This window comes from Carcharodon carcharias, chromosome 23, assembly GCF_017639515.1.
Source record: "Carcharodon carcharias isolate sCarCar2 chromosome 23, sCarCar2.pri, whole genome shotgun sequence".
Classification (NCBI taxonomy): Eukaryota; Metazoa; Chordata; class Chondrichthyes; order Lamniformes; family Lamnidae; genus Carcharodon; species Carcharodon carcharias.
Window position 1 is genome coordinate 17506142 of NC_054489.1, and position 25467 is coordinate 17531608.

Here is a 25467-nt window from a genome sequence, read left to right on the forward strand (position 1 = left end):
TGAGAGGTGATGTTTATATATGTCTTAAGTTCCTGATATATAGCCCTATTCCATGGGTGCAAAAAACAAACCCATGAATTCCAAGTTAATCCTTAGTAATAGTTGAAATATTTCCCAAGATTTTAAAATCTGCTTTAACTGTCTAGTTCTGTTATGACTCATCCAACAGTTCAGGATTCTTTCCTACTTCGCTGGAATGTTAATCAATACTATGCACTAATTTTCTGCTGTGGCCTTGAATCCATGACATTCCGGGTGGAATTTTCCCAAATTTGCACAAAGTGCAGTAGTGGACGGGTAAAGCATTTTGTCCACTGGCTGCGATGGCTGGTTTTCATGCCGTATCGTCCTGACCTGCCTTGTTATTTATGCACTCCTGTGAAACATGCCATTTCCATGGCAGGCAGGCTCTCATTTCACCTGCCCGCCATCACCCTGCTGCCACATCACGCCAGGTACCATGTTTAAAATCCAACCGCAAGCACACATCTCAGTGCTTCCAGCTCACTTCCGCTGCACGGGTGACATGGCCCTGAAACTGAAGAAGACTGAAGCCCCCAGGCATCAGCGACGCGTCTCTTGAGCGACTTTTGGATGCTGCGGAGATCCGCCGGGGTGTCCTCACTCTGGCCGCAGGATGGGCAGCAACAGCACTAACCCAGCTTGGGAGGCGGTGGTCAGTGCCAATGCCCTGCAAAAGAGGACAGCCACCCAGTGCTGCAAGAGGATGAACGATCTCCTCCATTCCGCCAGGGTAAGTCACTCATTTCATCACTCAATTCTCTCACTCTCAAACCCACCACACATCCACAGGGACTGTACTCACTGCTGGTTCAAGGATCATCACCATTCACTCTCTCACACTCACCGTCATGTCCTCGTCCCATCCATGGGACCACTCAACACCCACAAAGGCCAGGCATACTTGTCATCTGGCCTGGCAGGCGTCCTGCTTACGCTTTCTCCATCTCTATCCATGCAGGACGAGCTGGCACACAAGAGAGAGAGGTCACAGATTGGTGGCAGAATTCCTGAAATCAAGGTCCTCGCGGACTTTGAAAACAGAGCCATCCAGCTGGCTGGCAAGGACCTGGACCGGTCCAGTGCTGATGGCGAGGTTGGCAGTGCTTTAGCAAGTGAGGATCCAGCAGTGCAACACCCAACAGACAGCCACGCCGTGAGTGATGTGTTCTCTTTCACAGGTCACTGCCATGCACTAATTATCTCTCCTTGCTTTCGCAGGCACATCTGCCGAACAGCCGACAGAGTCTATGACCCAGGGCCTCCAATCAAGCTCCAAAGAAATGTCTGAGGAGGAATCTGGAGGCACCCCTCCTAAAGACCTGTCACAGCGCTCACCCACACCCTCCACCAGCGCAGAGAGAGACACTTCAGTGAGACATAGCTTTGAGTAGCCCTGGAATCACAATCTGGTGAGCACATGGCATTGTCTGAGCCACTGCAGGTGGCGGCAGGGTCCCAGGTGTCTAGCACTCGGAGGACTGCTGGAGGCCAGAATGGTGCTGAGTCTTAGTCAGCTGACGAGCCCCTGGACTCGGTCATGTCACAGTTGCTGAAGCTGCAAAGGCAAGCTTGGGAACATCAGGAAGAAATGTCCGCTGCACTCTTCAGATTGCAAGGCATGATGGAGGAGTCTGTCCGCCTTCGGTCTGAGGTGATAGCGCCAGCATGCCAACACACCAAGGACAATACTGGTAGGATGGTGACTGCCATGGAGAAATTGGTCCATTTGCTCCTGCACTGCTGCGCAGGCTCAGCTCCATCGCTGATGCCACAGTTGGCCTCCAACAGTGTGTAAGCGGGAGGGGTGCCGAGCAGCTCGATCTCACTCCGGCTACCCCTGCTCCTCAAGGAGTCAGCCTGGGGATCCCGGGCACCCATAGGGAGGGAGGATTCGCAGGTGCACACTCCAGATCCATCCATCCAGGTGACTCACTGTCCGCCCCATCTGACTCCCCTCTTCCTGTGACCTCAACAGCTCTAGCTCCACAGGCCGAGGAGGGTGCCACTGCCACACAGCAGGACCCTAAAAGCATGCTGGGGCCCTCCAAGTCTCGGCTCTCCAGAGACCCGCTAAAGTCATCACAGACAGGGCAGTGCAGTCAGCAGGCTGCCTCCACCTCTGCTGTCATGTCTGCGGAGCACCAAGACATAGCGACAAGGTTAGGACAGTTAAGGAGAATTAGTTGCACAGTCGGGGCACGGGTGTTAATCACTTGTGCAGACTGTTCACTATTGTCAGTAAACTCACAAGAATTTCTCCTTGCCTATGGCTCCTTATTCTGATGAGCAGTGTCCTTGTCACTCAGATGTAAAACCTTTCTCCACAGGATAAAGGCAGGTGTCTCAGTCCAAGGCCTCTTCCCTGTGCTCTGTGCAGCCGTCAGACCACAGTGATGGTCCAGTCTCTTACTCCCTGGAGACGTTACTGATGTCTGCACCTCGGTGCTTGTCATTGCTGTCAGAATGTAGTGGGCAGGTGCCACAGAGTTCTCATTCTCTTAGTGTGCTCTCAACACCTTTTATGGAGGGGCTGGCCACCATCTCTTCATCTATGACCACTGATGCTGTGCTCCACCTCCTGCAGGGCTCAGGTACTGAAGGCGGACAAAGCATCAGATGCTTTTAAAGTTTCATAGCTGCGTCTCTGATATGACCCAGATCATGGAGCGCATGCAAGCTGCCCTCGGCCAGACAGGAGTCAGACATTCTCAGAAGCTTTGTGAAGAGTTATGGAGTGTCCTTGATACAAGTCGTAATCATCCTCCTGCAATTGAGTGACTATTAAGCCTTCACCGCGTTTCCATGACAGGAGCATCCTCAGAGGGTACTCGTGCTGCCATAAGCCAGATTGGAGTCAAATGTTCACAAATCGATGTGATGAACTATGGGGTCACCTCACTGCATGTTGTCATCACTCTCTGCAAATCTAGCAGCTATGAGGGCTTCCCTAGGGCGCCTGTCTCATCTACCCAGTGCAAGGACTCAGCCACGTCATCGTCACATACAAGGACCTCCTCAGCCTTATCCTCGTCGGCGTCATCCTCATTGGAGGAGATGTGCAGCTCCTCCATCTCCTCCTCAGCCAGCTGATCTCCCTGTTGAAGCTCCAGGTTGTAAAGGGTGCAGCAGAATGACAATGCATGACACCCTCTGCGGACTGACTTACAGGGCTCCACCAGACTAGTGCAGGCTCTGGAACTGCACCTTCAGCATCCCAATGGTTTGCTCCACCAAGTTGCGAGTTGCAGCATGAGCCTCATACCATCGCTCTGCTGCAGTCTGAGGCCGCCGCTCGGCGTCATCAGTCACAGTCTCTGCGGGTAGCCCTTGTTCCCAAGGGAGCCAACCCTGCAGCCTCTGTGGATCCTGGAAGACACCAGGGATCTATGACCGACTGAGGATGTAGGTGTCGTGCACACTCCCTGGAAACCTGTGCACACCTGGAGGATGTGTTTCTGGTGGTCGCACACCAGCTGCACATTCTGCAAATGGAAGCCCTTGTGGTTGATGTAGTCCATCGGACTGTTGCAGTGGAGATCCGAGCGTCGAGTGCAGTCGATTGCACCATGTGCCTGTGGGAAACCTGAGATCTGGGCGTATACAGTCGCTCTTGTATTCTGGTCCCGGGTAAAATGTGCAAAGTTGTGCGCCCCTGTGAAGATGGCATCTGTGACCTCATGGATGCATTTGTGGGCGGAGGCTTGAGAGATTCCACAGAGGTCATCAGTGGAGCCCTGAAAGGCGTCACTGGCGTAGAAATAGAGCGCTGCGGTCACTTTCACAGCCAGTGGCAACGGACGCCCTCCATGTCCCCATGGCGCCAAATCCTGCAGTAAATGGCAGATGTGAGCGGCCAATTCCCTAGGCACTCACAGTCTTCGGCGACACTGATTCGCTGTCATCTGCAGGAATGAAAAGTGGTGTCTATAGACCCTGCGTGTCACTAGGCGCTGATCAGTGACAGCTTGCTGTGGCTCTTGGGCATTGTGTGTGGGAGTCCCAGCTGCCACTTCTTTCTGAGGTGGCTCCTCCTGCCTCCACAGCCAACAGCCCCAGTAGCACTCTCCTCTGTCGTCTTTGCTCTATGTAGCCCATTAGGCATACAGCTAATTCACGAGGATTCATGATCCTGATGATATACTCCTGCAGGATGAGAGGGACACATGGTTATTGTGGGTGTACTAAGAACCTGTCCTGGTCAAGTGTGATGGCCTCTTAACACTTCCTGGAGAGTGCTGGCCACCACTTGGATGGCCAGAGATTAGCATGCTGCATTGTTCCCCTGCTAGCTTGAACCATGGGGGAGAACTGTCCAAACTGGGATGCTGACATTGCAAGAGGCTGTGAGTGCCTCCAGCAGTGACTGTTACATGGCCAGTGTTAGTAAGGAGATTGTACAATGTGTGCAGTCCAACTGCTTTGCAGTCTACTAAAGTGCTCATGAATTTGCAGTCTGTGCTGGGGAGGGCGAGTCTGCAGAAGTTGGTGGTACTTTGATGCCTCTGCATTCCTTGAGTGGGTAGATAAGCTAGGAGCCTGACCCCAATCATATCAGTGTAGCTGCACCTGAACTCTCAGTTGCAGAGGAATGTTCACTTTCTACAGGTTTCCTGAATGCATGGCCACTTCCTTCACCCACCCTAACCCCCCCACCCCGAATGCTTGTGCGCTTTATTCAATGGCAGGGCTGCCCTTGCCCATCTCTCCCCTCCACCCCGCCTCCAGTCATTTCAACAGCGAGGCTGCACTTGCCCTCTTCAGAAGTCGCTGCAACAGCAAGGCTGCACTCCCCCTGAACCAGCCCCCTGTGCCACCATTCTGGCAGGGTGGCACTTAACCCTGACTCCCTGGCGCCCCCGAAGCCTGTAAACAGACCCTGGCGAGCTCTGCAGAATGTTGCTGTGTACTCACCTCCAGTTCACCCAAATTGCAGGCCAATAAGTGCACGTTGCCCCTGTGCTCTTGGGAAACACGGCGGTGTGTTTTCTCACCGACGTGGACAGATGATCCAGTGGGGTGCAAGGGCCTGGCGGGCTGGCCTGATGGTATGCTGATGTATTACAATAAGGTGCCCGATGGCAGGAAACACGGCCCACCACCGGCGGGCTGAGCAGTCAATCGTGACCTGCCTTCCCACCATCGTGAAACCGATTGCGCCATATTATCTACTTCCTCTGCCTCATGCCCGCTGCCAGCAGGCACGGAAAATTCCGCCCCTTGACTTTGAGGTGAGGGTGTTAGCTGTGACAAGGTTGACATTTTAAGAAGCACCACCACCTTCTCAAGAGCAATTAGGGATGGACAATAAATGCTGGCCTAAAAGCTGGCAATTTCCCTTCTCAGGAAATTAAGTCTCACATTCAGGATCAACTGTTAAAAATGTGCTACCTGGTGAATTTTTTTAGCTCAGCGGATGGAAGGGTTATTTTCAGATGACTGTGATTCAACTTTGATTTTACCAGTACTGAATTTTGTCAATTAAGTAAACATTGCTGCCAATGATCATGACGAGAGTAACATTTAAGCCCCTTAAAAGAAAATGAATTGGCAGAATAATCAGGTTAATGAATAGTCAACAGTTAGCTTCAACAGAAAAATAATTGTCATTTGCAAAGGTATTCTTACAAGAGGTATCATGACCTTGTGCAATGCCACCAATTTGGAATGCTGACAGAATTGGGCTACGTTTTAGTTCAGTTTCCTGTTCAAATTGGGGTGCATTTCCTAGGGAGGGTGATGTGGCATTCAGCTGAGTCCAGTGAGGAGAACGCTTGGCCTCACCATTTTGTGTACATTTAATTTATTGAATGCCAAGTGAGGGAGATGTAACCTACTGTGCCAACCATCTAGATCTAACTTCAGACTAATGCTTGGCAGGCAGCATTTTGTTCAACCTGAATATTTGTGCCAGTGAATAGATTTGAGAATGAAGTCAGCAATCATTTAAGCCCGATGTTAATTCATGTGAAGCAAGTATAAGTTTTGTCATGGCCTGAATTCCTAGATAGGGACTGCATTTTATCTGTTTGTCTTCTGAATGTGAAGGGCAAATGTACCAATAGATAAATGACCCTGTGATTGTGCAACAGCAGATAGGCTAAAATGTTTGCGTTTGGATTTTTTTTATAAGTAGTCACTCATGCTAAATGTATTCTGTCTTAACCATAGTAGAACTTTTCTGCTTGTCTGTTGAATGGCTTAAAGTTCAACATTAAATTCAAATTTGAGATTTTACCTAAAAACGTGCAAAAAAAAAAGTCCTGACAACAGTCTTTTCTTAGTTAAGTCCCTTTTTAAAAAGATTCAATAAATTTGCAGCTGTTAAGCCAGCCTACTGATTTTCACCTCCTATAAATCTGTGAAATTGAATTTAAATAAATAGCATATTTTTCCCTGTTTCAGAGCTCTCTGAAGTTCTGTGGACCATGGTTATGCACCTTGGGCTATCAGTAAACAGCTTTGGTGGATCTTTTCTCCTCTTCTTCATATTTGCTGCCTTTGCTGTGCTGACGGTTGCAATTCTTCTCATCATGGAGGGTCTTTCTGCGTTTCTGCACGCTCTTCGTTTGCACTGGTAAGATAAGAGCATAATTTGTAATGTTTGCTTCATCTGATAGGAGTTGTCATATTTAATTAAGATTTTTTTAAAGAAGTTATGTTACCGAATGATTATTAAATGACCAAATGCAATGTGTGTGAGACCTTGAACCATGCACGTCAAGAAGGTTCTGGGTTCAACCCTTAACTTTTGATGAATTACTATATCTTGGATGAAGACAGGGGTGTTATTTTTGGTCTTAGTCCCTAGGCTAGAGAAGAAAAAGAAACAGCTAGAAATTACATTGCTGCCAATAACAAGAAGTTCCATTCATACCGTGCATTTTGATATTAAAAATGCACTTCACATAGGTGTGTTTAATCCAAAACAGACAATCTGTGATGAGTTATCCCAAGTGGAAGGTCCATGTGTATTTTGAAGATTGAATCCTGCTTGGTTATGTTGCCCCAAACTTAAATAGCAAGATTGGTGCTGACATCCTGGTTTCATTGTTGAATGTGCTGGTAAGCTGCTGGAATCTGGGGACCCAAACTTCATCAGAAGGTAAACAGATGACAATCAGTCAAAGGAAAATTAATGGGAAAACACCAAAGATGCAGATCAACATTGACATTTTGGCTTTGGGTGAAGTTCAGAGGTGCCAGTCTGACCAGAGATATTGAATCTTGTTTTCACAACTGTTTTGATTCTTCAAAAGCTTTGCACAAAAGGCTTTTGAGAAAAGAAGGCTGATGGGGTGACCTAATAGAAGGTGTTAAAATTTATGAAAGGTTTTGTTAGAGTAGATGGGGATAGAATGTTCCCTCTTTTGGGAAAGAGCATAACCAGAGGCCATCAATGTTACATATTACCAAGAAAGCCAATAGGGGATTCAGAAGAAACCCCTCCCAAAGAGTGGTAAGAATGTGGGACTCGCTATCTCAAGTATTAGTTGAAGCGAGTAGTATAGATGCATTTAAGGTAAAACTAGACAAGTATATTAGGGACAAGGGAATAATAGTTGATTTTGATTAGAAGAGATAGGAGATATTCATTGGAACTTCCAAGAATGAGAAATGATCTTATTGAAATGCATAAGATTCTGAGGTGACTCAACAGGGTGGATGCTAGGAGGATGTTTCCCTTTGTGAGGTTCTTCTAGAACTAAGGGCACAGTTTAAAAATGAGGGGTCTCCCTTTTAAGACTGAGGAGGATTTTATTTTGAGGGTTGTTATACTTTGGAGTTCTCTTTCCACAGAGAGCAGTGGAGGCTGGGTCAATTAATATATTTAAGGCTAAGTGAGACAGACTTTTGATCTTGTAATCATGTTTTTATTCCCACCCTCCAATTCTCATTGAGTCCAGAGTCATGATAGCAGTAGGATCCATGGAACCACCCCTGTCAGATACGTCATTTTTTGAGTATGAACTTAGGTGGTGAGTATCAGCTGAAGGATTCACCCATGAGGTCATCAGTGCTGAGTCTTATCATATTAGCTGATGCCCACATTAGCTGAGTCAGAGTCATTAAGGTATAGAAGGAGGCTTCTGTGCTGTATAATTCAACAATTCTTTATATTGATGGAAAGAGTCCATAATTGCTTTTAAAGTGCAAATGGTATGTATTTAAATAAGAAACTTTTAAATGAGTATTGGATTAAATGTAGAGCAAGTGAAAGGGTCAAATTATCATCTTTGTGCTTTAAATTCTGAGCATCTTCTAACAGGGAGATGACTGGATAGTCATCACAAGTGGAAACCCTGACATTTTTCCATTACTACCTTCCTTTGCTTAGTTGTGTTGAAGCCAATTCTAGCTGACCTATTGCAATCCAGGCAAAAGTCAGGTCGTTCACTGTAGGCAGGATTTGAAGTTGGAGATTTGTGTATTTCTGACTATTACACCTTACCCACTAACCATTTAATTTACAATTTTACAAAACCTTTCTAATTTTTTCCTTGTGCTTCCTTGGCAATTATCCTGATTGGACCATATCAGTACAAACATGAAAGTAAACCATCTCATTACCACCTTTCAAGAATGTGTTTTCAGTAGTAGTACTTGTGACAAAATCGGCAGAAAAGCTAATTTCACTAACATATTTATCTTGGACCCTGTTTCCCACGTTCTTTAATTGTATATATCACCTTCAGACAGTCACATTTCAGTCACTGCTTCATAATCCTTGGTTTAAAATTTAGCAACTTAGCAATGTAATTTTGTGAAGAATGCTTTGATATTCCTTATTGTTCGTGTGAAGCTAATAAATTCTGCAGAATTTAATATCCCACAATATAAACTCCCATCAATGTAACTGATTTCTTCATACAGAGCCTGGGATTGATTATGCTATGTTTAGCCAGTCCTCCTAACTTCACTATTAGTTAGCAGTTAACATAGTCTCTTACAGCCAGATGGGAAACTTTTAAAACAGTCTTTTACTTTGTAGGCTTAATTTTTATACTGTGAGGAATTAGTCAATGACTTCCTTTAGTTCTATTTGCTGAAGTTGCTTATTAACTAGTTTCCCTTGTAAATAACAGATTGTACATTTGGGGACTTTAGGATGTTTTGAAGATTGGATTATGTTTCTGAAAATACTGGAGTTTTTATTTGCTTAGTTGCTTTTGGGATCGGAACAACAACAAATTGCATTCATATAGCACCTTTAACATAGTAAAATGTCAAAAAAGATGCTTAAATAAAGTATAATGTCAGATCTCTGAATTTATCTGCTTGAGTTGTGGGAAAAAACTGGCTGTATTTGCAGACTTTTTTCTCCCTCAAACCTCAATTGTGTCATGAGCGAGTACTTTGTGCTTCACGGCTTTAGGGTGTGGCTGTTGGGTGTATTTTGAGGCGTTGAATTTCACACAAGAATTGTATTGAACATTAATATTAGGACATTAAACATTGACTTAAATGACATACCTATCAGGAAAAGATGAAAAGGCTTGGGTCCATTTTTCTCCTCAAAAGAGAAGGCTGAGGGGTGACTTAATCGAAAAGTTTTGATAGAGTAAACACAATTTTCACTTGAGAAGAGCAAAACTACCAAAATGAGATGGTTACCAAGAAATTCAAACAGGGAATTCAGAAGAAAATTCTTTACCCAAAGAGAGTGGTGAGAATATGGAACTTGCTACCACATGAAGTAGTTGAGGCAAATAGTCTAGATGCATTTAAGGGAAGTTAGATAAGCAGATGAAGAAGAAAGAAATAGAGATAAAAACAAAAAATCTGCGGATGCTGGAAATCCAAAACAAAAACAGAAATACCTGGATAAACTCAGCGGGTCTGGCAGCATCAGCGGAGAAGAACAAAGTTAACGTTTCGAGTCCTCATGACCCTTCAACAGAACTAAGTAAAAAAAGTTACTTAGTTCTGTTGAAGGGTCATAAGGACTCAAAACTTCAACTTTGTTCTTCTCCGCCAATGCTGCCAGACCTGCCGAGTTTTTCCAGGTATTTTTATTTTAGAAAGAAACAGAGGGTTTTGCTGCTAGCTAGATAAGGAAGGATGGGAGGAGAGTTGAGTGTTGCATAAATGCTGGCATGGACTGGATTGAAGGATAATTATTGGCCAGGGCATTGGGGTTAACATCCCTCCCCTTCAAAATAGTGCCATGGCTCTTTTGCACCCACCTGACAGAGCAGGCAGGGCCTCTGTTTGATGCCTCTTCTGAAAGAAGGCACCTCTGACAGAAGCACTGCACTAGAATCAACCTTGACTTTTGTGTTCAAGTCCTGGATTGGGAAGCCTGGAACTTGGTGACTCGGGCAAGAGTGCTGCCAACTGAGCCATGGTTACATCATCTATATAATTTTATGTAAGGGCAATGAATGTCTGTAACATACTTGTAGCAATATGCCAATTAAGCCCAGTGATGAGAACATGGCTTAAAATGAGCTAAATTGACACATTTTTACTGATAAGCCATTGGGGGAATGTTTTCCACTCTTCCTTCCATAATAAAGCAAGCGAGGCTGGGTTTAGAGAAGTTGGATGAGGAAGGAAAAACATGACTGGTGTTACGATCCCAGCTGAGAATACTAGACAAGTCATATCTCAGAGTGAACTTGTTCTCACACTGAACGATTTCTCCTTAAACTCCTCTCTCTTCCTCCAAATAAAAGGTGTGGCTATGGGTACCCACATGGGCCCCATTTATGCCTGTCTCTTTATGGGGTCTGTGGAATATTCCTTGTTCCAGTCCTACTCCGGCCCCCTCCCACAACTCTTTCTCCGGTACATCGATGATTGCTTCAGTGCTGCTTCATGCACTCGTCTGGACATGGAAAAATTTATTAATTTTGCTTCTAGTTTCCACCCCTCCATCATTTTCACATGGTCCATCTCTGATACTTCCCTTCCCTTCCTTGACCTCTCTGTCTCAATTTCTAGTGATAAGACTGTCCACCAATGTTCACTACAAGCTGACTGACTCCCACAGCTACCTCGAATACAGCTCCTCACACCCCGCTTCTTGTATGGAGTCCATCCCATTCTCTCAGTTTCTTCGCCTCTGTCGCATCTGTTCTGATAATGCCACTTTCAAAAACAGTTCCTCTGACATGTCTTCCTTCTTCCTTGACCGAGGTTTTCCACCCACGGTGGTTGACAGGGCCTCAACCGTGTCCGGCCCGTCTCCCGCACATCCGCCCTCACACCTTCCTCTCCCTCCCAGAGCCATAATAGTGTCCCCCTTGTCCTCACTTATCACCCCAACAGCCTCTGCATTCAAAGGATCATCCTCCGCCATTTCCGCCAACTCCAGCATGATGCCACCACCAAACACAACTTCCCTTCACCCCCCCGGCGGCATTCCGCAGGGATCGTTCCCTCTGGGACACCCTGATCCACTCCTCCATCACCTCCTACACCTCAACCCTCTCCCACGGCACCTTCCCATACAACCACAGAAGGTCCAACACCTGCCCCTTTACTTCCCCTCTCCTCACCGTCCAAGGGCCCAAACACTCCTTTCAGGTGAAGCAGCATTTCACTTGCACTTCCCTCAATTTAGTCTACTGCATTCGCTGCTCCCAGTGTGGTTTCTTCTACATTGGAGAGACCAAACACAGACTGTGACCGCTTTGCAGAACACCTTCGGTCTGTCCGCAAGCATTATCCAGACCTCCCTGTCACTTGCCATTTCAACACTCCACCCTGTTCTCATGCCCACATGTCTGTCCTTGACCTGCTGCATTGTTCCAGTGAAGCTCAATGCAAACTGGAGGAACAGCACCTCATCCCCCGACTAGGCACTCTACAGCATTCTGGACTGAATATTGAGTTCAACAACTTTAGACATGAACTCTTTCCCCCATTCCTACCCCCTTTCTGATCCCCATTTTTTCCAATAATTTATATAGACTTTTCTTTTCCCACCTATTTCCATTTATAAATGTATTCCCATCCATGGTTTTATCTCCACCTTTTAGCCTATTTCGATCCCTTCCCCCCACCCCACCCCCATTAGGGCTATCTGTACCTTTATTACCACATTCCTTAGATAATATCACCAGCTTCAACACCTCTTCGTCCTTTTGTCTATGACATCTTTTGGTTATCTCCACCTATCACTGGCCCTCTCTCCAGCTCTACCTGTGTGTGCCACCCCCCCACCTTAAACATTTCACCTCTTTTCTATTTTTCCTTAGTTCTGTTGAATAGTCATATGGACTCGAAATGTTAACTGTGTTCCTCTCCGCAGATGCTGTCAGACCTGCTGAGTTTTTCCAGGTATTTTTGTTTTTGATTTGGATTCCAGCATCCGCAGTTTTTTGCTTTTATCTCAGAGTGAGACCTGGCTTTAATAATCCTACCTTTTTTTTTTGAAACTCTGAAGGAAAGTTACTGAACAAATTCACGGGAGTCTGGTGATTAGCTTTTAACGAACAGAATAAAACATTTATTAAACGAGAAAAATGAGCTATATACTCCAGACATAAAGGTTGGAAAAATCTCACTACAAACACATTTTAATTTACCAATATTCCTTTACCCAGCAATATCTTTACAGACACAAACCAGTGAAGAGTTACCACTAGCTTGACACAAAGGCTCCTTGCTTGGGACTGGCACATGTGCAAATGGTTTTCTTCTGGTGAATTCTTGGAGCATTCACTTGATGCTTCTCACCCAATTCGTATCACTCCACAAGACACCCAAAAATAACCGCACTTTAAACTCAGTTTCCACTAAACACCGCTAAACTGATCACATTACTGAGTCCTATAACTGACTATTCATTTAATTACTGTCCCACAAGCCTTGTACTTTTCTCAAGCTGAGAAACCCCTTTCTTCACTCTGAAACACACTGAACTCTCCCTGTCTCTGTGTCCTGCTCCCTGGAACGCCTTCACAATGGCCCTCACAGGTCAGGTGACCTGAACTGTTTTCTCATGCCATTTTTGCTTCCTTTTCTTACGCATATATGTGCAGGACCGGTTCCCGACCTGAAGATGGTAAAAACGCTAACTGCGCATGTGTGGTAATTTCTCGGCCAGCTGCCGGGAACTGTAGTTCTGACCTCTGACTACAGTTTTAGGTAATTATTTGCATTTTATAACACTGGAAACGATTAACAAGGGAAGCTAAAACAGGTAAATAAGAACCTATTTTGTGCAGTTATTTTCAGTGTCTGTTGTGAATGTTCTGTTTCTACTATCCATGTGAATATTGAGTTGCAGTCAGATCAGTCTGTACAGTGGTGGTTATCCAACTGTACAGAAGTCTTTGAGATTTGCCCAAATAGGGACACAAATAGTGGAAAAATAAATAAAATGAACTTGTGGATGAGCTTGGAAATTTCAAACATACAATGTTTCACCCTGGAATATTGGCCCAGATTTCAGTTGGCAGTGAAGGAATGGCACTCGTTGCTGAACTCCTAAGAAAGCATCAGAAAAATTATCATTTTGATAATTATTCATATCTTAATGGAGAATTTAACATTTCTGAATTGGAAAATTAATTTTGGAGCCGATGAATCATACTGCAAAAAGTGTTTAGAGCTAGTAATTTAATTAACCAGTCCAAACGCATCCTAAAACCTGGTATGAATTAAATAATCTCATTTAAAGTGAAAAAATGTAAAAGAAGCTGTAATTGGAGTTGCGTTATGCAACTTATGATGTTCTGGCTGCTGAGCACTCAAAATCCCTATAATGCCAACTAGCCCCGTGAAAACTGATGCCTTTCTGCAGCTTTGAATATCTTATTGCAAAAATGAATCCACAAAATAGAGAACTAGTGTGATTGCCAAGTAAGGAGCCAAATGTTCTAGTTTCAAAATAGTGTTTGTCTTTAAACATCCCAATGGCAGACATGATATTAGCAGCTAAAGTTAAATTGTCTTGAATATAGCTGATCATAACCTCTTAATGGAGGATACCTAAAGTACATATTTTCATAAGACTTGACAATCTTCTGTGTAGACTATTTCATTTGCATTGTTGCTTTGTATCAGTATTATGTAATCAGAGCAATAGTTCAGGTTGTTACTGGTGATATAACCCATTTCAGTGAAGCCTACTTGCCTGGAAGCTGCCTTGTCAGCTCAACTCCTCAGAACAAGTCCACTTGAAAGCAGCTTAGAACCTATGGCAATGTTCCTCCAATACCAAGTATCGGCAGTATCCATTGCTAACAAGGAACAGATAAGTTACAATGTTTTGGTGGCATGACCTGAAAAGTTTTAAGAACTGTAGAGTGCCATTCTTCTATAAAGCTAAGTGACATGATCTGAATTCTGCCTGCTGTCTTCACATTTTTTATTTGTAGTCAGTAAATACTTCTACCCCGAGATGTCAGGTATCATATTAATTAGCGATCTACTCAAATGTTTTTCTGTCTTTTACTGTCTGCTGATATATTATCACATTTAATTCCTTAGTTCTGTGCTATGGAGTAACCTTTGGCAATAGCAAACTATTTGATTCAGCATCTTGTAGTCGTATATATGGATCTCTTTTTGATACTCCAATTCTTCTTTGGCTTCTGGATTCAGCACTAACCTTGTAGACTGATTATAACTGAGGCCTGATCATATGAGTACTATATTTATTGCATGTGAAATTTAACTGAATCAGAGTTTCCTATTTATGTTTCTGCAATGTGATTCCCATTGGTGACTGAAAGGATGTTAAATTTTCGTTCCCTGTTAAATTTTTACCTTTATTACAGTGAGCTTTTAAACTGGACACTGCTAAACAGTCCTAAAATGCTGTGAGAGTGATTTATGTTTGTAAAAGCTCAGGAAAGGTTTCAAAGTGATTCTACCTTGCCTATTTTCTCTCATTTATTTTGATACATGGGGATGGAAACCATCATATGCAGGAGATTTGTCTATCTTAAGACCTATTATTTTCTGTTACTGATTTTTTTTTTCCCCCCCTCTTCTAAATCCAGTAAGTTCCTCCCCTTGACTTGACTTAGATTCCCTTCTACCGCTGGTCATTTGTTTTCTTGCTGCACTGTGAAAACTGAAAGTCTTCGCTTAATGAGCCTGAAAATGCTTTATGTCCATTATGATCTTGCTTGCTTTTTTAACAGAGGGCATTTCCCCCTATTCTTAAAATCAAGAGTTCCTGGCGATTCCAGGTCTTCAGCATAAAATCTAAACTGATACTTCCAAGCAGTACCAAGGGTGTGCTGCATTGTTAGACGTGCCAACATGTGACCTGTTAAATCTAGGTGCAGTGTGCCCACTTGGAGGTACTGTCCAAAGATAAAGTGGGTGTTCTGGCCAAAATTCTCCCCTCAACCACTATCAAAAACAGATTAGCTGATCATCCATTCATTAATTTCTCGTTCTATACAAATTGATTGTCATGTTTGCCCACATTAACTCCACTTGGAAAAAGTAAATCATTGGCTGTGAAGCATTTTGAAACATCCTACAGATGTAATCTACTTTATAAATTTACTTTCTCCCCTCAAACACTATCAAAAACAGATTAGCTGATCGTCCATTCATTCATTTCTCGTTTTATACAAATTGATTGTCATGTTTGCCTACATAACATTAACTCCACTTGGAAAAATTAAATCATTAGCTGTGATGCATTTTGAAACATCCTACAGATGTAATCTTTATAAATTTACTTTCTTTTGATTACTATTTTAGAATAGTTTTAAAACACATTTATTTCAGAGGATGACCATTCCAGAGCTGTTCAATGGGTTAAAGAATACATTTGGATCAAATCATCCTTTGAGTAAAGCTATGGCTATGAACTTGTGGCTGTGGGGCAGTTGGAAGGAATTGACATTGTATCTTGGAAGTAAACTTGATTCATGGCCTGTATTGCACTCTACACCCACGCAAATGTTTCGACTGTTGAGTAGATTTAATCATATTCTGCTTATAGCAGTGTGTGGGATGTTATTGAAACAGCTGGCTATTTATAAAGCTTCCAGTAATCCAAAGAGTGTTGGCATGCTTCATCTCCATCTAGAGAAATCCAGCCTCTATAAAAGAATAAATTTGGTATCTAAAAAAGATTTTTTGCTAAAATGGCACAAGACTTCCAATATGGATGAGCCTTTCTTCCTCGTATGTAATATTGTACCATTTTCTTTTATAAAAAAAAGTCATAGCATGAAATTTTGGACATCTGATTTCAAAATACTCAGATGTTGACAAATAAAATAACCCTAAATCAGAAATTGAGAAACCAGATCTTAGGAAGTAGGCTAAATGGCGTCGATTTATTACGGGAGCCACACCCATTTGATGGAGACAATTTTCTTATAACCAAAAATAGTTTGGTGAATTAACCTGCAGGATGAAATTGCAGTAATCATTCTAACATTCCCCAAGCTGACCCTATCCCTGAGAGAAAAGCACATGCATATTCAATCACTGTTCCCTTGACAAGTAGTCAAATGTACACTGTGTATGATAGTAGCCCATTGTGATATTTCACTCCTGGTTCTCAGTGGACAAATATTTGGTCTCCACTGAATTTTACCATCTAGCAAACTGAAGTTGCCAACTTGTCTGGGTGTGTATGTGTATCAATTCTAGTAATACATAAACATCCACTTTTCCTCGTTAAAATGGTCCTTAATTTGCTAGGCTCCATTATTTATTTAAATGTGGCCATTGATCAATAATTCAAAATAAATGCTTCTAAACTTCTAAACCCATTTTTTATAAATTTTTAATGCTGATCAAATTGAGGGATATTTTTGAAGAGGAAATTTCTACTTTTTAGTATCCAATGTCTAGCACTGTTAGGATAGTACATTCTGAAGTAGATTCAGCCTACATGTCCTTCTCTGCCCAATATTGTACTTTACCCTTACCTTTAGAAGAAAAATTCTACCACCATCCCCACTTCTTTTTTACTGTGGATTCAACCATTTGGGAACTGACTTGGGCGAATTTTAAATCTCTTCACGGATTATCTTCATGGTTGTCGGAAAAACTATTTTCAACCCATCATTCATTGCTGTACTGAACCCAAGTTTAAGTACATTTTGCTATCCTATTGTGCCACCTGCTGTCCTATGTTGCAGGATTTTCCTGTTGTTATCAAGCAATTTGCATATCCTCTTTTATGTATGTTGTCAATTGTTCCTTTGTAAGCAATGAATGATAAAGCATAATTAATAAACCATCTAAAACAAAAAATCATGTATTGTAGTCATGAAGCAAATGCTTTCATAGGTGTGGATTTACTTTTAATCTGTTTGCTCGCTTGTTGAGCATCTATTGTATTCAAGCTCTAGTAGTATCAGGGGGAAAAATATTTTGTATTTCATCTTTATGAAAATTTTGACCTGCTGTGAACTCCAAAACACATCCCCCATTTGATACATCAGAACTCTGCCCTCCATTCTTTTTTGGAATGGAGTAAGCACTAACTGTTTGAGATTAAACCTGTTCCTAAAATCTGGGTTGATTACCTGCATAGCTACAGAAATTATGTAAAAATTCTAGTGACTGGATTTTGCAGCATTCTTGCTTGTGTTTCAAATGGACCCAAAGCATATCTTAGCAGCAGCTCTGTCCTGCCACAATGAATTATAGTCCCAGAAAGGTCTGTAGGGATGATTTTTTTTTGGGATGACTTGATGGAAATGCTTATTAAACGGTGAATCTTGCTGTGTATGTGTCTGGGAGGATGAGAAAATGAAGTCTATATAGAGATTAATTTGTATAAAAATAACCTGAACTACATGGCCAGGGAATGTAACTTAGGTCAATCTACCTTTGTGTCTTGATACTTGCAAAGGTTTTTTTCTAGGATAATTACTAAATTGTGATTCATCCATGATATTGCTGAGGATGTTCAAGTGGAAGAGTGCCTTCCTGCTAGTTCTTGAGTAAAATTGTTTTATGGTACAAAGTGTATTGCAGTGTTTTTCTTATTAAAATTACCTTGCTCTTAATGTCTTGGAAATGTGACCCTCAACATTCCTGTCAGAGATGGTGTATAAGATCCAGATATGACTTGACTCAGAATGTCCTTTTCACTTTCGAAATCTGTAGAGGGAGGCATTTTAGAAATGCTAAAATTCAAATGCGTTGACTGGTGGTGGATTCAGTGTTGGTTATTGGAACTTCAGCCTGCGGATAAGGTTCAATTCTCGGTTTTGACTAACATTCCATCTCGAAGGTGAATTTTCCCAGCTTGTGTCAGGTCACTTGAAGAAATGTAGAAATGTTACTTATGACACCTATTGTCAAGATGCAACTTGACTTCCTGAGCACCTTTTTGTACCTGTCCCACACGCTTTTCATTTTAAAGTACTATCAGTCTACTCTGAGTCCCCAAAGGGAGTTTTTTCTTCATTTATTCTCCATCCTATGCTTCCTCAGCTTCTGCACCGAGGAACATTTTTTATCCCTGATGATTTCAGTTTCTATCTTTGCTCCCCTTTCTTCCCCCCACCCCCCCCCTTTTGGAATTCACCACCCTCCAGCCCTCTCTAAACCTCTGCTTCCATACTAACTGTTATCCATATTCAGTGCCACCCCTGCAATCTTGACAGCTCTTGTGGATTTTCTGCCATGATCTCAATCGTTGAGGCCAACTTTGACCACTCCCTTGTATCCCTCACACCTCTAACTTCAGGCTCTTCTGCTTCTGACCCAGGGAAAAGGCGTTCTGCAAATTAGTTACAGCTGTACTTTGAAACTAAAGTCTGCCTGAACTTTAGCTGTCCATTTACCACAAACCCTCTTCTATCCCAGCCCTACCATTGCCCCCATGAACTCTTTCATTTTGCTTACATTCCAGTCACTCCCTGAATATGGCTCTGATATTTGCTTGCTCCAGCCCAAGGGGTACATACTTGAATATATTTTGTGCACAACTAGAGCTGGCTGAAGCATTTCAAGCTCGATTGGGTCTCATTTCCCCCCTCAAAATTACCACTACTGTAGCATTGTTCTTGGAAGCTCAGATAGATAATCACTGGCTGCTGTTCTATGCTACCACTTTTTCCTTAAACTCCCCTCCCCTTCCTTCTCCACCATCTCATCTCTAACAATAGGTGTGAGGAGATCAGGGGTGACTGCCACTAAAATGGACTCTTGATTCTGTTGCCTTGATTGCTTTCAATTTGTCCCCTTGCCTCCCAATCCCCCAATAATCTAAATTCATTGAGAGACCCACTTCCTGCTATCTAGACCCAGTTCCCACTTCTTAGTGCCCAACTTCCCATTTTGAGCACCCTCTTTTTACCGCTCCACCTGTGCTAACTGATGTTCTAGGTGGTTCCTTCTCATGTATTGTCCTCTTCCTACCAAAACGCTTTCATCTCTTTTTAAAAACAACTCACTTGTGACCCCCTCCTGTGGCATCTTGCCACCCAACCCTTCTTATCTATGGACTGGGGAGGAAAGTGAAGTTGTCACCTTTGAAATCTACATCCATCTGTCCTGCAACTCCCTAGTTGATTCATTCCAATCAGGTTCCTACGCCTCTAACAGCAGTGGAGTAACCCGAACCAAAGTTTGCAAACAAAGTCCTCTGTGACTGTAACCATGGAGCAGCTGTCTTTGGCCTGCAACCTTTGCTGTCGACTGCATTCTCTTTCTGCCTGATGCTCATCAATTGGACAGCTCTAATTCCACTCTTAACTATTCAACTGTAACCAGATTATCTTGGCTTGCCTTCCAGGCCTGTCTGTTACCTCTGAACTCCCCTAAGGAACTACCTTTGGCCCCTTCTTTCTCATCTATGTGCTACCCTGTGGCAACTTGGGTTCAGCTCTCACATGTTTTAATTGCTGGCTGTACCCTCCAAAGTCTCTGATCTGTTGCCCTTTTTTTTCAGTGCCCAGTTTTGGCTGAGCTGCAGATTTTTCCAGTTAAATAACGGAATGTTAACATGACCTTTGGCTCCCATTGCAAATTCTGTGCCCTTGCCTTATGATTGTGCACTCTGCCTGCATCAATCCCAAGCCCTCTTCCAGGCTGAATCAGACTGTTCGCAGCCATTGCAAGCTATTTAATGTGACCTGTGTTTCTGACCTCATCTCCATCAAACAGACTGCCTATTCTCAGCCCACCTTCCACTGAAACACACCTATGCTTTCATCACCACCTAGATTTGACCATTTTAATGCTTCTTCCAGCTAGCCATTCATCTTAGCCCTGTAAGCTTTAGCTCATCCAAACCATCTGCTGATATCCCATGTCTTAAGTTTTGTTAGCCCATTTCCTGCATCCTTGCTGTAGTATACTGGCTCCTGACTGCACAATACCTGAAATTTAAATGTCTGATTCTGATTTCCTGTGCATCCACCCTCTCATCACACTGCTGTTGGCAATTGTGTCTTCAGTTGCCAAGGGACTATGCTTTGGAATTTGTCCCTGATGCCCCTGCTTAAATGTAGAGTCTCAGCATGCGTAGAGTCTCAAAAACTGGCATAGAATTGAGGCTGTGAAAACTGTATCTTTTGCTCTGATGTCGAAATTGAATTGAATTGCTGGGTAGGGGCATCTTGGTCATTCTGTGGAATTCACAATGCCAAACCTGACAGAGGAACATAGATCCAATCGTTCTGACATGGTTTCTCAATAAAATTGAGAACATTGTTACAGCTGTACCAGGCACAATGTTGGGAATCTTGAACAGCACAACTTGAGATTGTACTGAAATTTTTTTGCCATGAGTGTTTTATTAGTTTTGTACTGTTGTATTAGCTTAGCATTCTTTGGATAAAGATTTATTGAGAGTTACTGAAAAGTGAGAATTCTGGAAGGGTCAAATTTTCCTGGACAAGAGCCAAGGAGCAGTCTTTACCTCATTTGTGCCCATTGTTGTGTGCATATTGGCATTGCTTATTTCTTCAGTTGATTTTCACTTTTGCACAATAACTGAAATGTAAACAGAAATAAAACCTGTCTTCTAGTGAGATCTGTTTCTAAACTGGTGGTTGAATCAATTTGAGCCTCTTAATCCATAGCACACCATTCATGAGCTGCAGTGGTGTGCAGAGGTCCCCATTCGACCTTTGCCAGTACTGGTTTGTGATCTTGGCCAATTGATGGTCAAGGGTAAGATGTAAGAGCATTTGCATAATATTTCTTTCACCTCACTGGGTAATTGTGCAACATCCTGATGCTGAGTCTGAACTCAATTGCCTTTAAATTACTTTGTGGCCCATAGCTTATTGCATTCACCTGAAATTCTACTGCTGTCCCAACTGAGGCATTAGCCTATTCAAAATAAATGGGTTATTTTCTGTGCTAAAATTGCACACTGGAATTTCAGATGAACCTCTTAAGTTTTCATACCTGATGTCCCACAGCATTGTTACAATTCTGCTGTAGTTGAAATCATGATTGAGTTTATGACTTGCTAGTTGTGTAGTACAATGTAGTGGTATACTAAAGCAGTGTTCACTGTGGCCAAGTGTGATTATAAGTTGATATCTAAATGTTTTGTCTTTTCAGCCATGACACTACCATCAGTGACATACTTAACGAGTATCTTTTGTTTTCACAGGATCGAGTTCCAAAGCAAATTCTACTCTGGCGCTGGTTATAAGTTTGTTCCCTTCTCGTTTGAAAGCATTCTTGAAGGAAGGTTCGAAGAGTAAAACCGAAGATGTATTAAATTCACGATCTGTCTGCCTGTGTTATAAATATGCGGTTTGTGATGTGCATATAGATCATGTGATTGATGCCCTCCGTATCCTAATACAATGTTGCAGCTGATTTTGATACTTTTCTGCATGCACTTAAACCAGATGTTTTCCCTGTCAATCAATGCAGTTGTGAAGTGTGACTATTGCATTATAACTGAACTCCTGTCCCACTCAATGTTCACTTGATGGTTTCTTGTAGTATAATAATTGTTCCTTTGGTAAACACATGTTGTATTTATAGATAAGCTGTTCACTTTTTGTGTCTTGGGAAGGCTGACTGATTTCACAGTATTGCAGTATTATACCTCCTAGTAGCTCTATACAACACAGGATGCAAATTTCCAGAATTGTAACTAGCTATCTACTTATTTATTTAATTTTATGTGGGAGGTGGAAGAATAGAGTTGGGCTTCAGGGAAAGGTAGGGATGGGTGGGCACTAGAATGTACCATTTGGAAGGTATTCTTGGCCCCCAAATATTAAAAGCACCAATTGATTTGTAACTTGTAAATATATGATATAGTTGTAGGAAGCTTGAGTGGTCACTAGCAGGTAGGGTGAAGGTCCAGTGCACAAAGCAGGTTGTGTATAGAAACTATTAATTTTGACTAAGTGTCTCCAAACTGTCTCTCGGGGAAGTTATTCTGGAACTGTTCAGAATATCCACTTACAAAATTTACTCATGTTGCTATATAAGGAAATTCTGAAATTACTCACCTATTTTAGATGCCTTTGCAGTGTTTCACCAGAAGGAGAATTGTTCTGGTCACTGTGCAATTACACTTAGTTATTTTGCTTTTTAGTTTTGTCTGGTTCTCCTGAAAACATTAGTCAATTTGCAATATTACTGAAAACCCTGAATCTCTCGCTTCACTGAACAAACTCCCTTATTCCTTCCTCTCAGTCTGAGTGACTTTTTTTTTTGCTGGCCATGTCTAGTTTATTCCCCTGTCAGTATAATGAGGGCATCTCATGTAGTTAAGGTTCCAACTTGCTTTTCTTTTGGGTTTAAAGGGAACATCATGGAGAGTAGAGGGAAAAGAAGTGTCATATTCTGTTGACTTTGATAAAGCTTATAGCAATTTTAGCTGCTTTGGAGACCTTGGTGTTGATCTAAAAATACAAAGATCAATTAATGGAAAGCTATCTGGTTCAGTTTTAGGTTTCTGACATTGATTTTCGCAAAACACTCATCCATTTTGCTGCAAAATGTATACGCCACATATATTGGTCTGGTTAGGAGCTAATACTCCATATCATTAGTGAATATTCACTCCTTGTGTTGGTATGATCCCCAAAGCTAGCTTTGTATCTCAAGATGCCCGAGAAACAGAAGATATTATGAAGTTGAAGTCCTGATCTTTTAATTGTATGTGTCAGACCTTTAGATATGTTGAACCTACTACATCCATTCCAAGACTGCGTGTAAATAACACGTCCTTGATTTCTATTACGATTATCTCAGCTGTAACTGTGTAGTGAATTGGGACAGTCTGCATGCATCAGTTGAATAATTCTCTCATTACCTGTGGAGAGCCTGGCTTTCAATGGGCCCCGGATTTTTTTTTGTGAAATTCTGGAATCCTACCTTCATTGTAAAGCCTACATCGAAGTTTCATTTTCTGGGATGACCAAATTGATGGATGACTTTGGTGACAGTATTGCAGGATGAAAACTCCTCAGATCTAAATGTCAGATGTTTTATACAACTGTCAAATTGTAATTTAGTCTTATTTTAAAAGATTTATATGACAGTCTGCTTTTCTCTATCGCCACGCTACATGCCCGCGCGCGCGCGCACACACACCCCCAGCAATAGTTTTGAGACAGTTTTAAAAAAAAATACAGCAACCTCTGTTTTGTTCACAACAGATCATCTTGATCTAAACAAATTATGTCTCCTAATTCTGAAAGTCAAACAACCCTCCTGGGGTTGGCTGGATCCTGGTTTGGCTTTCTATTTGGATCATATCCTTATTCTGGATTGCTGTAGTGAGTGCTAATACAAGTTACTCCCTGTACCTTTACAAAGAGTACTTGTTAAAGATAATAAAGTTGCTATTGGGTGATACAGATATTGAATATTGGAAATGCTCTCACAATTATATTGCCATTGTAACTTGCAGGATGTTTCTCAAAGTTTTATATTTCCTCATTTTCAATCAAATGATTTGCACTCAGATTTGCATATCCTGAAACATTTGGACCAATATAAATCAATAATTTTTCATTTTCTTGCTTTGCTACAATATTTTTTTAGAATTAAGTGCAACTATATTTTCTGATGTACTCCTTAACACAATGTACTAAGAAGCCCATTTTTTAAAAAGTAGCCTTTTGCCACTGACCTTTTTGACCTGTTGCACAATGATCATGCTACACGTCATTATGGTGTTGGGAAAATGAAATAAACTAGAATTAAATAAAATTGTAGTTACATTTAGATTTGTTTTTTTTTAATCAGGAGAAGTCGACATTTGTACTTTGCGATATGTTCCAATTTGGGTAAATTAGTAATGACTATTTTAGAAGTTATCCTGTCTTTCAACCAATCAACCTATACCACACTGCACCCGAATATTTGGTTTGTACTGGCTGATGTATATTGTGATATAAGCTGACTCCTGACATCAAACCATCAATGTATCAAATTGTCACCCCATTCTGTCTAGTGTGAGTCTTAAATCCTGACTTTAAAATGTCACAACTTTGTATGTACTCCAGAATGGCTGAGCCAGGACTGATGAATCCGACCTGTTTAATACTTGTTCGCTCTTGTGACTTTCCTTTTTTTTGTTTACATGTTTTGACTGTTTACAGCTTGTGAATGTGCATCCAGTTGAAGCTGAAAGCTCTTTAATCACCTTATTGTCATTAGTTAGGAAATATTATTCCAACCTGAAGCTTATGCATAATGTCAACATGTATTTAAAAATAGAATAAAAATGTGGTGGAATGTAAAAATACTCATTGGCAATCTATTGTTTTCTGACTTTTGGTAGTTTAGTACTTGCAACTTGTCTTTACATCACTCACCTTCCTTTCATCCGATTGTTCAACAAGTGATTTATTGTATCAGTGATATTTGAGCCTGCTAGATGGCAGTGTAATAATTGCATTTGAGAAGCATAGTGCTAGATGCCAGAGTTCTAAATATATACAAGGCAGATAAAGATGCTCATAATTGAGGTGTTTTGTAACCAAACTTACTTTTAGCTGTTTGTGACACATCCTCATTAAGCACCATAGCAGGACTGCTTTAAAAAGGAACAGCCAATCATCTGCTGAGATCTTAATAAATGGCTAGAATCCATTGGGACAGGAAATTTTTCCCCTGTGACTCAGCTGTTGTTCATTTCTAAATCAAAATATTTCTAGCATTTAAAAAAAAACAAACGTTGAAAATAAAATTTAGGTTATCTTGAAAACAAAATGACTGAGGAAAATGGACATTTAGGCTGTGTTGTATTTAATAGTTATCAAGGGTATTAGGACAGCTTGCAGTCATGGAAGGTGCTGTACAAATAATATAAGTCCCTTTTTCTGCAAAATACAGTTTTAGTGGGGGGGTATGAAGTTTAACATTTCTATGTACAAGTACATGTTTGAAGACACAATGCTAAAGGTGGCTGTTGCAGGAGGGCATGCCAGGAGCAGCACCAGGCACACCTAAAAATGAGGTGTCAACCTGGTGAAGCTATAATACAGGACTAGCATGTCAAACAGCATAAGCAGCAAGTGATAGAGCTAAGCGATCCCACAACCAATGGATCTGCAGTCCTGT

The 25467-nt window shown here is 42.0% G+C and overlaps 1 protein-coding gene across 6 annotated transcripts in view; it reads left to right on the forward strand.

The window, feature by feature from the left end:
- The window catches only part of LOC121294026 (V-type proton ATPase 116 kDa subunit a1), a 68480-nt gene extending 43833 nt beyond the window's left edge, over nt 1–24647 (forward strand). For all 6 annotated transcript variants that reach the window (XM_041217517.1, XM_041217519.1, XM_041217520.1 and 3 more), the window contains 2 exons: nt 6427–6598; nt 21542–24647. In XM_041217517.1, the coding sequence (XP_041073451.1) occupies nt 6427–6598; nt 21542–21635 (266 nt within the window). In that variant the 3' untranslated portion in view covers nt 21636–24647. The remainder of the gene's footprint in view (nt 1–6426; nt 6599–21541) is intronic.
- The last annotated feature ends 820 nt before the right edge of the window (nt 24648–25467 follow it).